The sequence below is a fragment of the Scomber scombrus genome, chromosome 21, assembly GCF_963691925.1.
Source record: "Scomber scombrus chromosome 21, fScoSco1.1, whole genome shotgun sequence".
Taxonomy (NCBI): domain Eukaryota; kingdom Metazoa; phylum Chordata; class Actinopteri; order Scombriformes; family Scombridae; genus Scomber; species Scomber scombrus.
This window is the reverse complement of record NC_084990.1, coordinates 20,227,587-20,239,884: the sequence shown is the minus strand read 5'-3', so window position 1 is coordinate 20,239,884 and position 12,298 is coordinate 20,227,587. Positions and strand designations below refer to the sequence as shown.

At 43.4% G+C, this 12,298-nt stretch overlaps 1 protein-coding gene across 1 annotated transcript; it reads right to left on the bottom strand.

Annotated features, from left to right (window-relative positions):
• Nucleotides 1-254: 254 nt before the first annotated feature.
• On the bottom strand, nucleotides 255-10,508 carry trim8b (tripartite motif containing 8b). Its single transcript, XM_062442372.1, has 5 exons — nucleotides 7,516-10,508; nucleotides 3,571-3,666; nucleotides 3,173-3,438; nucleotides 2,951-3,066; nucleotides 255-2,834 (listed from the first exon to the last, which is right to left on the bottom strand). The coding sequence occupies exons 1-5, from the start codon at nucleotides 8,119-8,121 to the stop codon at nucleotides 2,134-2,136; spliced, it is 1,785 nt and encodes a 594-aa protein (XP_062298356.1). The 5' UTR covers nucleotides 8,122-10,508; the 3' UTR covers nucleotides 255-2,133.
• Between the last annotated feature and the right edge of the window lie 1,790 nt (nucleotides 10,509-12,298).

Below are 12,298 nucleotides of genomic sequence, written 5' to 3'. Positions count from 1 at the left end.
GGGAAAATGCTTTTTGGGCCCCTGGGTCGGACCCCGGAAGTTGTAATTCCACGGTTTGGCCACTATGTCAAATTGGCTTCAAAGTCCGGCGCTGTTCCCCTGGGCTTGGCTGTACAACATGAGGGAGAACTAAGACTTTACTGGGACATTTCTTTTGGTTTGATAATGTTAAAAGTAAAATTAGACTTTGCTGATGACTTTGTGACTCATTTTAAATAAGACGAGAGAAAAAGAAAGAGCACAAGTGAGCTGAGAGCACTAGAAAGAGAATGGAGCTTGAATCTGTAGCTTTTCCAACTCGATTTCTTGGATCATGTTTTTATTGTCTCACTGGTACTTTAAACAACACGCCACCACCAACGCAGCCCCTCGCATTGTTTTAATACAGAGCTGTTTTTGGGTCTGAATGCAGCTGCAGGTCTTCAGAGAGATTGACTAACACATTGCTGATTTTGGTCTTTTTCACGGGATTTATTCACAATAATAAAAATATATAATATCTGCAGCCTCGTCCTTTTAGCAACAAGAGAAAACAGGATTTGCACATATACAGAGTGGACAGCAGAGACCGGTTTAAATTTGTTCATTTATTTGGAACCCTTCTCCAAATCACGTCTGTAATTTTTCCATTTCACAAAATATTTACAAAAAAAGATACTTTGATGTCGTTTTTTTTTTTTCTCTTTTAATGTCTGTTGTAACGGCTCCTTTTTTAGGATGATGACCATTGCTTACATCTTGCAGTCCAGTCTTTTAGAAAAAGTTCATGAAAAAAAAAAAATCCTCCCACTTCTTTTTTTTTCGTTGATACACTCCTTTTTTAAAACTGCATACAGTTTTTTCCCCCCTATTGTTCTTCTTTTGAGTGCTTAAAAAACTCTTCCTTGCATGCTTACAGCTGCAAACAGGAAGCCAAGAGCTTGTGTGCTTATTGAGAGGAAGTGACATCTTTGCCCTGCAGGAAGTACAATTACAGCATCATCAGATCCTCCAGATGCTTGATTGGTTTGGTCTGTCCAGTTTTGCCTTTTTCTCAGCAATCAAAGGGTCTCTTGAGAGAAGCATGAAACCTACTAATGTACCAAATAACACAAAGTCATAGTCATTACTAAATGGAAACAGTCTTTGTCAGGAGATTTTCTGTCCTGTGGGAAGCCTGGCAGCAGGAAGGGAGGACTGGATTCTCACTCCAGAAACAAGAGTGCTAGAAATAAGGGCTGAATTCCCCCCAAAAACTCAGAGGGCCAGGGTCAACCGGCCCTTCAGATGCAGCTCTAATGTCCCTCTGTGGTTCAGCATCTGTAGTCCAGGCATAACAAGGCGTCCACAAGTGCATTTGTGGGTGTTCCATGGAAGAGCGTTTTGTGTTCAAGCCGTACTATCCATCCCTGAACTCAGCAAAGAAAGGAAGTGCCATGACGAGAAACAAAAAAGAACATCAAGAGACGAAAAGGGACCGTGGCCCCTCTTTAAAGGATCTATCAAACAAAGTCAGCTGGGCTGAGAAAAATATGATGCTAATAACATAAGGCAATTGACCTCAGTACAACTGGAGGGGTGATTATATCAGAGAAACATGAGACGCTAAACTGGAAAGCTCAACACTGCACGGTATTATCTCTTTTCCCTCGAGCCTCAGTGAGAAGCCTTGAAGAGGCATGAACATTTTCTAATAAAAAGTTCATTTTCTATCAATTTGTTTGTTCTATAAATAAAAAAAGATGCATCTCATCCGGACGTCTTGAGCCCCTCCTCAGTGTCTCAGTGTAAAAACACTGAGCTGAGTTGTGCCAGAGTGAGCGGTTGGCTGTATATGCATTTTACGTATAATACACTACATGAAACACTGACCGAAAATAAAGAAAAGAAAAAAAAATGAACACAAAGAGATCAACCCTGCCCCCGAATGTGTGTACATGTTCTAGGTCTGTACGTGTGCGTGTGTGTGCGTGTGTGTATAAACATTAATTTAAATGTATGTAAGTATAACTGCTTTATCAGAGAGTATTGATGTATTTTATTCCGGTTAATGGAGTCAGTAAAGGTGTGCTATCTTGATGCCTGTCTTTATATCCAAGTGTGTGTGTGTGTGTGTGTGTGTGTGTGTGTGCGTGCGTGCGTGTGTCTACTCTGTTAACTGGTGACGTAGTGCTTTGTAGATGGTTGCCCATACAGCCCATAAAAATCTGCATGTCTGTGTGTCTGTGAGGCGTCTATCCAGTCCCTCACTGCCAAGCCCTGCATGGACGGACCTCCAGAGGCCAGGCCAGGAGGCGGAGGGTAGTCTTGAGCGCTGACCCAGGGGAAAGAGCCCGAGCGCGGGTACGGGGGATGACTGCGGTGGCCCGACACCGAGGGCACTCCAGAGCAGTAGCAGTTATCCATCGTACACACCAGGATCTTCCGGCCGCCGTACTGCGGCAGCACTGCCTGCTGGGAGGAGTGGGAGGAGCCGCTTCCGCCGGGAGGAAAGTGGGAGGAGCCGAACACGGAGCCAGAGTGGTGGTTGGTCAACGAGCCGCTTCCACTTCCTGCCCCGCCGCTCTCGCTGATGTGAGGTGGACCACAGGGGCCGAGAGGTTGCTGATTGGTGGACTGGCCTTCTCCAGAGGCAGAGCCAGAGCCCAGGTAGGGCTGCTTAGCTAACGATGAAGAAGAAGATGAGGAAGAGGTGGAGGAGTCTTTGAAACCCAGAACGGTGTTTTTTCCGACGTTTCCGTTTCCCTCTGGGAAGGCAGTGGAATGTTTCCGTTTCTCTGCTCCAGAGGCAGAGCTCTGACCGCTGGGATAAGCAGGAACAGACTGCAGGAAGGTCGAGGGGGGGGTGAGGGGAGCTGGGAGAGGAGAGAGAGGGTGTGAAATAAGAGATAAGTGGCAATAAAATAAAAAAACACATTCATGACTATCATGTGCCGGATTCAAACCTGAAAAGGGTGTTTTTAGTTCGTACCTTCTAGCGTTCTCTTCAAGCTCTTCTCTCTTTTGGAGATTTCAGAGAGGAACAGCTTTGAGTTTAGATTCCCCACTTTGTAAGGAGGCAGACTGCTTCCCACACATGCCTGAGACCTGCAACACGTGCCAAGAGACAAAATTCAAGATAAGACATCTGCTCTTGGCATCATCACCTGCTTATTACAGAGCCGGGGGCAAAAAACAACAACTTCTCTCTCACCTGTCTGTGAGGATTTTAACAGGCTTGGTGTTTTTCATGAAGCTCAGCTCCTCCGCCTTGCTGAAGGCTGTGTGGATGGAGCTCAGCAGCTTCTGGGCCTCATGGCGCTGCTCTCCCAGTGCTAGAACCTGGGCTGCGTTCTCCTGGCAGAACCGAGCCTGAGCCCGCTCCAGAGCCTCCAGTGTCCGACCGAGATCTTCCTCCAAGAGCTGATGCATCCGCTGGTACTGCAGGCGCACCTCCTCTTTTAGCTCACACACCCTGTCCTGCAGAGACACGAACACGGACACACAAATATCAATACACCGTGTTACGCAACTCCACGTGTGTCATGAAAATGTGTGTAGTTGTGTTTACGCCCACGGAGCAAGGTGCAAAAAAACGAAACAAAAACGTACCTCCACCACACACTTGTCAGAGTCGAGTTTGCAAAGCTGTTCCTCGATCTCCTGCACTCGTTCCTCCACGCGCTCCTGCTGTCTCAACAGGCTTTGCTGTGAGAGGTGAGAAAGAATGAGAGAAAGAAAGAAAGAAAGAAAACAAGAAAAGTAAGTCTTTAAAACTGTTGAGAAGTTGTGACCTCAGCCTGCCACTAGCATCCCCTCCCCATGCCGGAGATATTAGAACCCGGGAGCCGGCTAATTTAGTCTCCATCCAACACACAATCCCTGTGGGGGAGGAGGGAGGGAGGGAGTGCTGTCATAGCAACCAACAGCTATTTTGTGTTTGCATTAGTGAGTGAGGACTAACGTTGGGGGCAGCGAGCAGAGAGAGACAGATAAATGGGCATAAGGAGCTCTCCTCCCCTCTACTCCCCTCTCCTCTGTGCACCTCCTCTTACTGCTCCTCTGCTCTTTATTTGCCCTCTAAAAACACGCTCAGTCGAGGCTCCTCTGTGAGCTGCAGCAATGTTGTGACAACAACACTTGTTATTTCTGGGAGGATGATGGCATGTGAAGAGCAGACGCCTGCTCTGGACAAACTGAGATGCCCATCCTGCTCAGCTTGTGGTTACAATAAATAAATAAAAACCATAAAAAGAACATGAAAAACATCGTTATGTGAGATCAACAATCCTTTATGTCGCTGCCTATGTTACACAAGCCTGACAGCAGGAATATCATTGACACAGATTTGCTAATCCTTCATGCTATTAATATTTAATGTGAAAAAAATGAATAATCTTAGCTCAAGCATGTAGTGATAGAGAGGCACGAGGATAACGATGGTAAAGAAGAGAATAATGCGGTGCTGCCAATATGATCTAGATTCAAATAAACAGGACTTGTGAGCCTGCAGCCATGCTAGCAGCTCTGTGAGGCTGCATTTAGACACAGTGCTGCTTTGAGCTAAATGCTAATGCTAACATACTGATGTTCACAATGATGTTTACCTGCTAACATTTGCTAATTGGCACTAAATACAAGCTGAGGGTGATGGTAATGTTATTATTTAGTCATAAATATAAGTATTCAGCAATTTAAGAACATGTCCATACGGCTAAATTTGTAACCTTGTCTTTTTCTCTCTGTTTTGACCCTCAGATCAGACTAAAACCCTTGAAAACAGCGTTACCAAAATGGCCCCCACAGTGTATAAATGTAAAAACCTTGGCATGGTGTTGAGGTAAGTACAGAGATAACTGAGCTTGATAGAAATGCTGTCATATCAGAGACAAAAACAGCATGACATTTCACTGTTTTTCATGACTGAAAATGAAGAAACGACAACAACAATGGCTGAAAGCTTCATGTGAGCACTGAAGTCTTTATTGTCTACTTTGATAGCTTGTTCACAGTTAAACATAGCTATCTACCGTTTTATCCCTCACTAAAATTGTTGTAATCTGCTCGCAATAAATTATTCTTTGCTGGTTTCCTGTGCTTGTCCTGTTAGGAGAAGAATTACCCATTTTGGCGCTTTAATGTGGACGGAGATACGTGCAGGGAAGGGTTGATACTCGTGTCGTTTAAGCATGAAAACATTGCCTTAGAATTTAGCTAATTTAATGTAGATGTAATCTTATTTTTTGAACCGATGACGGCGCTAAATGGAAGAGTGAGGGGATCGCCATAGACAGTAGGATTCATCCTCTAATATAATATGAACGTCAGTACTAAATTCAATGTAGATCCATCTGATAGATAGAAATGGGATTGAATCTGTGATTAATCCCACAAGTCAATAATCAGTTGTTTTTCCACAAGATGAAGGTCTGTTCACATACACAACCACCCCAATCATCATCATCATCATCATCATCATCATCATCATCATCATCATCATCACTATCAGCCCACTGTCCAGTCATTCCTACCAAACAGCTGATTTTTATCATTAGTTCCCAGTATGATCAGCTGCTGCTGTGGAGCTTGATAGGAATGAAAACCTGCATGCATACTCTTGGGCCTCAGTAGCACATGGTTGGGAACCACTGCCCTAGATATCTCTCACGCACAGACACACACATATACACATACACACACACAGTTGGCATGGTTAGATCCAGGACTGTGACCTGGTTGTGCTGATTGATTGAGTTAGGCTCCCAGCAGACGCCAGAGGAAAAACAGGGTCGAAGGAGCCGAAGCTTACCAGAGGGGGGTGGCGACTAAAATGTATGGGATACCTTTGGGGGGGGATGGGGGCGAGGGGGTATAAAGAGGAGAGGAGAGGGGAGGAGGAGGTTGGGGGCTTTTTAGCTGTCATTTCACCACATTGTCTTTTCCATCAGAGCCACCAGAGCAGGAGCTCAGGGCCAGAGGGAAGGTCGGAGCTCGCCTGGGGGGGCTGGTGGATGGTGTGAGCTGGTGAGGTGAATTTGGGGGTGGTGGTGGTGCTGGTGGTGGTGGGTGTGGGGCAGACAGAGGTGAAGAGAAGGGAGTGGCTGCAGGGTGGTGTGTATTTGGAGAAAGAGAGAAGAAGAGGAGGAGGAGGGGATCCACTCTGCATTCCTTGATTGCATTCAACATGGAGGATGGGTTAGTGTCCACTCACATGAGGAGGAATGTGATCTAAAAGGTTTTATGGATTAAGGCTGGTTGATATCGTTGCAATCAATGTCAGGATGTTATTAAAAGATTATTTTCCTCATATAAAAATCCAAATTTAAGGGATCCTTTTAAAAAATGTTTATTTATGTGATACGTTTTTGCTTAAAAACGATTAATATCGGATGAAATATGATAAAATATCGCTGTCTTTATCGGGGTCAGACATCCAGAATTAATCAGGCTCACAGTGTCGTGCAGCCTGATTATAGATAATGTACGAAAAGCTGTAAATGTGACGGATTTTACTAATACAGCCTTTAAATTCAGGCCAGGTCCCACCCAGTGGCCCTTCCTGCGCCCCAGGCAACTGATTAACTATACATGAAGCTGAGTCATAGCATTACCAGCAAGAAGCACACCCAGGTATGACGAGGTTGACAGCCAAACAGGGTGTTGGGTGATCAACATGAGTCAGTCAGAAGTGATGCCCTCATGGTTCTCCTATGACTAAACCACCCTGTCACACACCCCTTTAAAGAACAAAGAAACAAAAAACCAAAAAACAGGATGGAAACCAAACCGACCTCCGCTCGAGCACAGCGGCGAACACCAAACCCCCAGGAAGGGAAGAGGTTAATAAGAAAACCCAAGTAGACCGCAGAATCAAGTGACGAATCACTCTAATCCCCCTTCCCCTCGTCTCCACTCCCACCGCCCCCCCTTCACAACTGGCGATCCCTGAGCTAGGATGCACCTGTGCTGGGGAGATAAGGCCCTCTGAGGGCCCCTCATTGTTCCACCCTCAACAGCATTGTTTGTCATTCCAACAGATGAGAACAGGCGGGAATGGATCACAACTGAAAAATACACAGACTGGAAGATAGACTCCGACAAAGGCGCTGAAAAACACTCGAGATGCAATTGTTTCTTAATACAGACGACTCTGCATTTGAGTAAACTGATTTGCTAAAAAACACATTTAATGACTGAGAGCAGATCATAGCAGCTTTTCACCCAAAAACCACCACCTAATGTCTTTAATGTGGTAAAAATCTACATTAAATGATCTCCTTTGTTCTGATGTCTGATGGACAGTCACACAGTGGATTAAAATTACCTCACTGGCTTGTGTGGAGCTGGTATGAATGCACAAAGCTGCATTTTGGTACCTGAGTGGGCACTTAGCCAATACTTATTGATCAGTGATGAATTGACAAATTCTTGCAAGCTAAACTAGCTGTGTTTTTGTTTCTGAGCATGACAACATCCTGCTGGCATGTGTCTGTTGAATGCATGTGGAAGGCATAGGCAGCTTTATTCATAGAAGTATAGAAGTATAATTATTCTTACCCTTATGTCGTTGCGTCTCAGCTCCACGTCAGTGACGGCGTGTCCGTGGCTCGGGTGGCATCGGGCGAAGCAGCAGTACTGACACACCGCCGTCTGCTCGGCCTCGCAGTGGTACAGCCTGTACTCGTCGTGCTGCGGGCAGGTCCAGGCCTTCACCGCCTCCGCCTCCACCAACAGGTGCCCAAGGGCTGAGCAGGGCTGCTGCAGGTGTGTCTGGACGTGGGACTGGCAGCACGGGGCGTTGCAGCGCAGGCACACCTTCACTGCTGGGAGCGGCGGGCCTCGGCGGCACAGGATGCACTGCAACGCCGGCGTGGTGGCTTTCTCCACGCTCAGGGCGTTGTACTTCTCGACTATGTTGGACAGTTTGTGGTTCTTCTCCAGGCTGGGTTTCTGCGTGTAAGCATGATTGCACTCAGGGCAGCGGGCCAGCGAGGAGTCTTTGGCCCAGGCCTCGCTGATGCAGCCCCGGCAGAAGTTGTGCTTGCAAGGCAGCTGGATGGGATCTGAGAACACGTGCAGGCAAATGGGGCAGATGAGCTCCTCCTCAAAACAGTTCCTCCACGTCTCAGCCATGTCAGAGGCCATCATGGTGCGGGCAGGCATACACTAACTCTGTTCTCCACTTCTCTGACTCTCTGTCCCTCAGCACACAGGAAACCTGACACTCTCAAAATCTCTTGAGAAAAAAGATTTGCAAAACAAAAAACAAAAACAAAACAAACCCGATGGCGTCCTGAAAGATTAAGTCTGTGTATTTCAATCCAAAAATCAGACGAGACTCCCTGACAGATGACGAGTATTGCTTATTGCTGCAGCATGAAGGCAAATTCCAGAAGAAATTGACCAGAGAAGGCTTCAGGCGAGGATGACAACACCTTGGTGATTTCAACACACACAGCAGGGGCTGACGTTATACAGATTACAGTAAACGGTGCTTTCCTTTCCTCTAAATCACCCTCACACACACACACCAACACACAGACACACACACACACTAGGCCTGCCTTTAAAGCTCCTCTGTGTGAGTGTGTGTGTTTATGTATATATGTGTGTGTGTGCAGGCCTACAGGAAGCTAAAAAGCCTTGTCAGCTACAGGTAAACCATGAAATGCAAACAAGGCACACAGAGAGAACTAAATATCTTACACTGTTACTTCAATGATCGGTGAGGTGAATCAATCTGTGTATAGCACATGAGAGAAATAAAAGACACTTGACCCCCACCAGCACCACTACCACCCTCCTCCTCCTCTCTCCTCTCTCCTGTCGGCTCCTGGGCCCTTCCCTTACCTTTCAGAGCTTCCTTGACTTCACAGTCCGGGTTATGATTGACTGAGGACCAATTCAAGACCACCAAACGCATGAAAAAGGCATGAGAAAGGTCCACACCCTGATTACTTGGTCACACACACACACACATATATACATAAGCCTAACACACAGAGAGCCTTTCTTTCCTTTTTTTAAACCTGAATGTGTTGAATCAGACTCTCAAGGACGCATGAATCCCTCACTAATCACAACGCAGCGCAATGCTTTTGTCCGCTGAATCATAAATAAGTATCAGAGGGAGCCTCCATCCCCAAAAAACCCCCCTCAGCAATTCAATTACACACACATAAACAGCGACGAGGTTTGGCTGTAAGACGACAACATTAAAACAAAAAAACTAACAAAAAACAGCACATATTTTTACACATGTACAGATCTCAAGCCCTTCATTTTTTAAGGGGGGGGGGACATAAAAAAGCGACAATTTCTCTTATTGGATGAATATATATAAACGCCTGCTATGTGGCACAGCTCGCATATCTGTACACAAGGCCTCGGCTCCTTCTTCTTCTTCTTTTTTCCTCTCTCTCTCTCTTTCTCTCTCCCTCTCTGCCAGTTTTCTGTCGACAACAAAAGGCCTTATAATCTCATTAAATAGAAAATCAGAGCCGGGGCCATCATTTTCGAGGGCTGTTTACTGCATAGTTAATCGTTTTTAATAGTCTGGGTCCGGCTCCTGCGCACAAAACAAAGGGTTTTAGGATCCGCAGGAATGTTGGCTACTGTCGCCAAACACATCTATCAAATATCCCCCTCTCTCTCTCTCTTTCTTTCTTTCTTTCTTTCTCTCTCTTTTAAAACATTATTACTATTATTAATCAGCGTTTTTCTCCCCTCTCTCTCTCTCTCTTTCTCTCTCTCTCTCTGTCTCCCTCACACACTTTGGTGTCCACCTTTTCTAATCGCCTCAGCCTTTAACCAACAACATATTTTATAATCTTCTTTTTTTGGTTTTACTTCTTTATCTCGATTAAAACCGTGTAGTAAAAAAAAAAGAAATTCACCATTAACGTCACCTCACCATTTTCTACCACCAACACAGGTAACAACAGATTAAGATTTTAAGCTTTTTACCAGACGAGGACCGACGTTTTTTAACACAAATTGTATCATAATTATGTCAAAACTGATACAAAATAGCAAAAAATATGTAACCCTCCTGATCTTAAAGGGGACGTCGCTTTTTTTCTGTCCTTGTTAGTAGGGGTAGCTGTCATCAGCCATCTTGCAAATCCTCTTTCATGTATATATATATATATATAAATATATAGCCTATATATTTATTTATCTATACATATATATATATATATATATAAATGAAGAGGCTGTTTCACCAAAGCTGCTTCTCCATAGCTGAACCTGAAACTCCAGTCATTCTAAAAAAAGAAAAACAAGCCTTTTTTTCTCTTTCTCTTTTCTCTCTCCTGTCGTGCTTGTATAGGTCCAAAGGTGCAGTCTTGACGTGGTTATTTCTGTTTTCCTTGCTCCGGTTTTTGGTCACATATGTGTCCCGTGTGAGTCCATTCAGGTTTATTAAGATGTATTTTTAAAAATCCAGCTCGTCGATAGTGAAATAATAAGCTGTGTTTTTCTCTGTGCTCCCCCTCTCTTTTCTTTCTGTGTGCCTATCGAGCAGAGAGAGGAGGAATGCAGCGAGCTGAGAGAGCAGAGTCAAGCCAGCAGCACGATGATGAGACACATCCGGTTAAGGGTTTCAAAATGAAATGACAAGAAGAGAAATGACTACAATTTGAGGTAAATTGAAGTAAATTCTTATTTTTACCAAAGTATTTCCATTTGATGTTTCTTTATACTCCCACTACACTACACTTTAAAATAAAAAATATTCCTACTTTCCACTCTGCGACATTTATTTATCAGCTTTAGTCACTTTTCAGATTAAGATGTGACACAATGGATAATATTACAAGCTTTTTAAAATACAACTGGTGTTGGGGAGTAACTAATTAGGTGTAACAGTGTTACATTATTTAATTAAAAAATAAATGTAACTGAGGGGGGAAAAGTGTCATTAAATTATAGTTATTTATGAAAATAAATGATTACAAAGGAGGTTACATCTGAAGGTAGACCTTTAAGATTTTGCTCAGGAGGGTTTTTTCCAAATGTTTTAATATTTAACATGTTATTGAATACATATATTTCTGTTTTTAATTCTTCGAAATCAATATTTTTCTATATTTTGTAAATAAATCATGACGTGGGTTTAAATGGTGTCACAGTACCAATTAAACCCATGCCAGACTTTAAATAAAATATTTTATATTACAAAATCTACATGAACTAATGATACATTTTCAAATGAGAGATAAATGTTGCTTTATAAGAAATGATCTCCCTTATAAATCATGTCAGTATCCATGAAAAACACCTGAACTTAGATTTTGGTGCTTAAATGGGAACATTTACACTAACAGCTGAAAACATTTGTTAGAAAATTAAAATAAGTAATCAAATGTAATAAGTTACATTACTTTGATTAAGTAGTTGAAACAGTTATATTACATATCACATTTTAATAGGGTAGCTAGTAATCTGTAACCTATTATATTTCCAAAGTAACCTTCCTAACAACACATTGTTAAAGATGAAACTAAGGCTTGGTATCGGTACTCGATACATTTAAGGTATCGACCGACATAAATCGATATCAAGTAGTATCGAAACGTCTCCCGTCCAACGATACCTGCAATCGATGCTTTTTGCACCCAGAACTAGAAAATATGACTATTTGTACGGACATACTCACAGCCAATCAATGCAAGAGTTCTTTGATTTAATGTGACATGCGATCGGCCCACTGCTACAGCAGCTACGGCCCGTCTGTGGTGGTGAAGTCGAGGTGAAATCATTTAGATGTGGAGGAGTAGTGACGTTTTATGCAATTTAATGCTTTAATGTAACTTTAAGGGTAATTGGATTGGTACTGGTGTCATCATTTTTTTAACGATACCCAGCCGTAGATTAAACCAGTGGTGTCTTTTTGTCTTTTGACGTCTTACAAAAAGCAGTGTGTAGTCGGGTCACATTTCAGATGTCTATGAGTTGTTAACAGCTCCACCAAATAGTGATATTTCCCTCTAAACTTCTCACATGGTTTAATTTCAATAAATGTTAAAATGACCCAATATTTCACCAAAAAAATAGAGAAAAAGATTAGAAGAAAAGTCCAAAAACTGGAAACAGGCTTGTGTTTGTCAGGACTTAGTTTTTTCTTTGTTTCCTCTCCAATTAATCATTAACCTGATGCACCAGATGGTTTTTAGTCTCGAGATACCAGACTATCAGAGATCTCTGCCTGCCGAAGTCTGGAGATTTCAAAATACACGGTAGTTACTTGAATAGCAGCGAGAGTGACCACTTACAAACCTACGCCCCTTACATTTTGTCAAAGACAGGCCTTATCAGAAATGACGCTCTCCCCCAT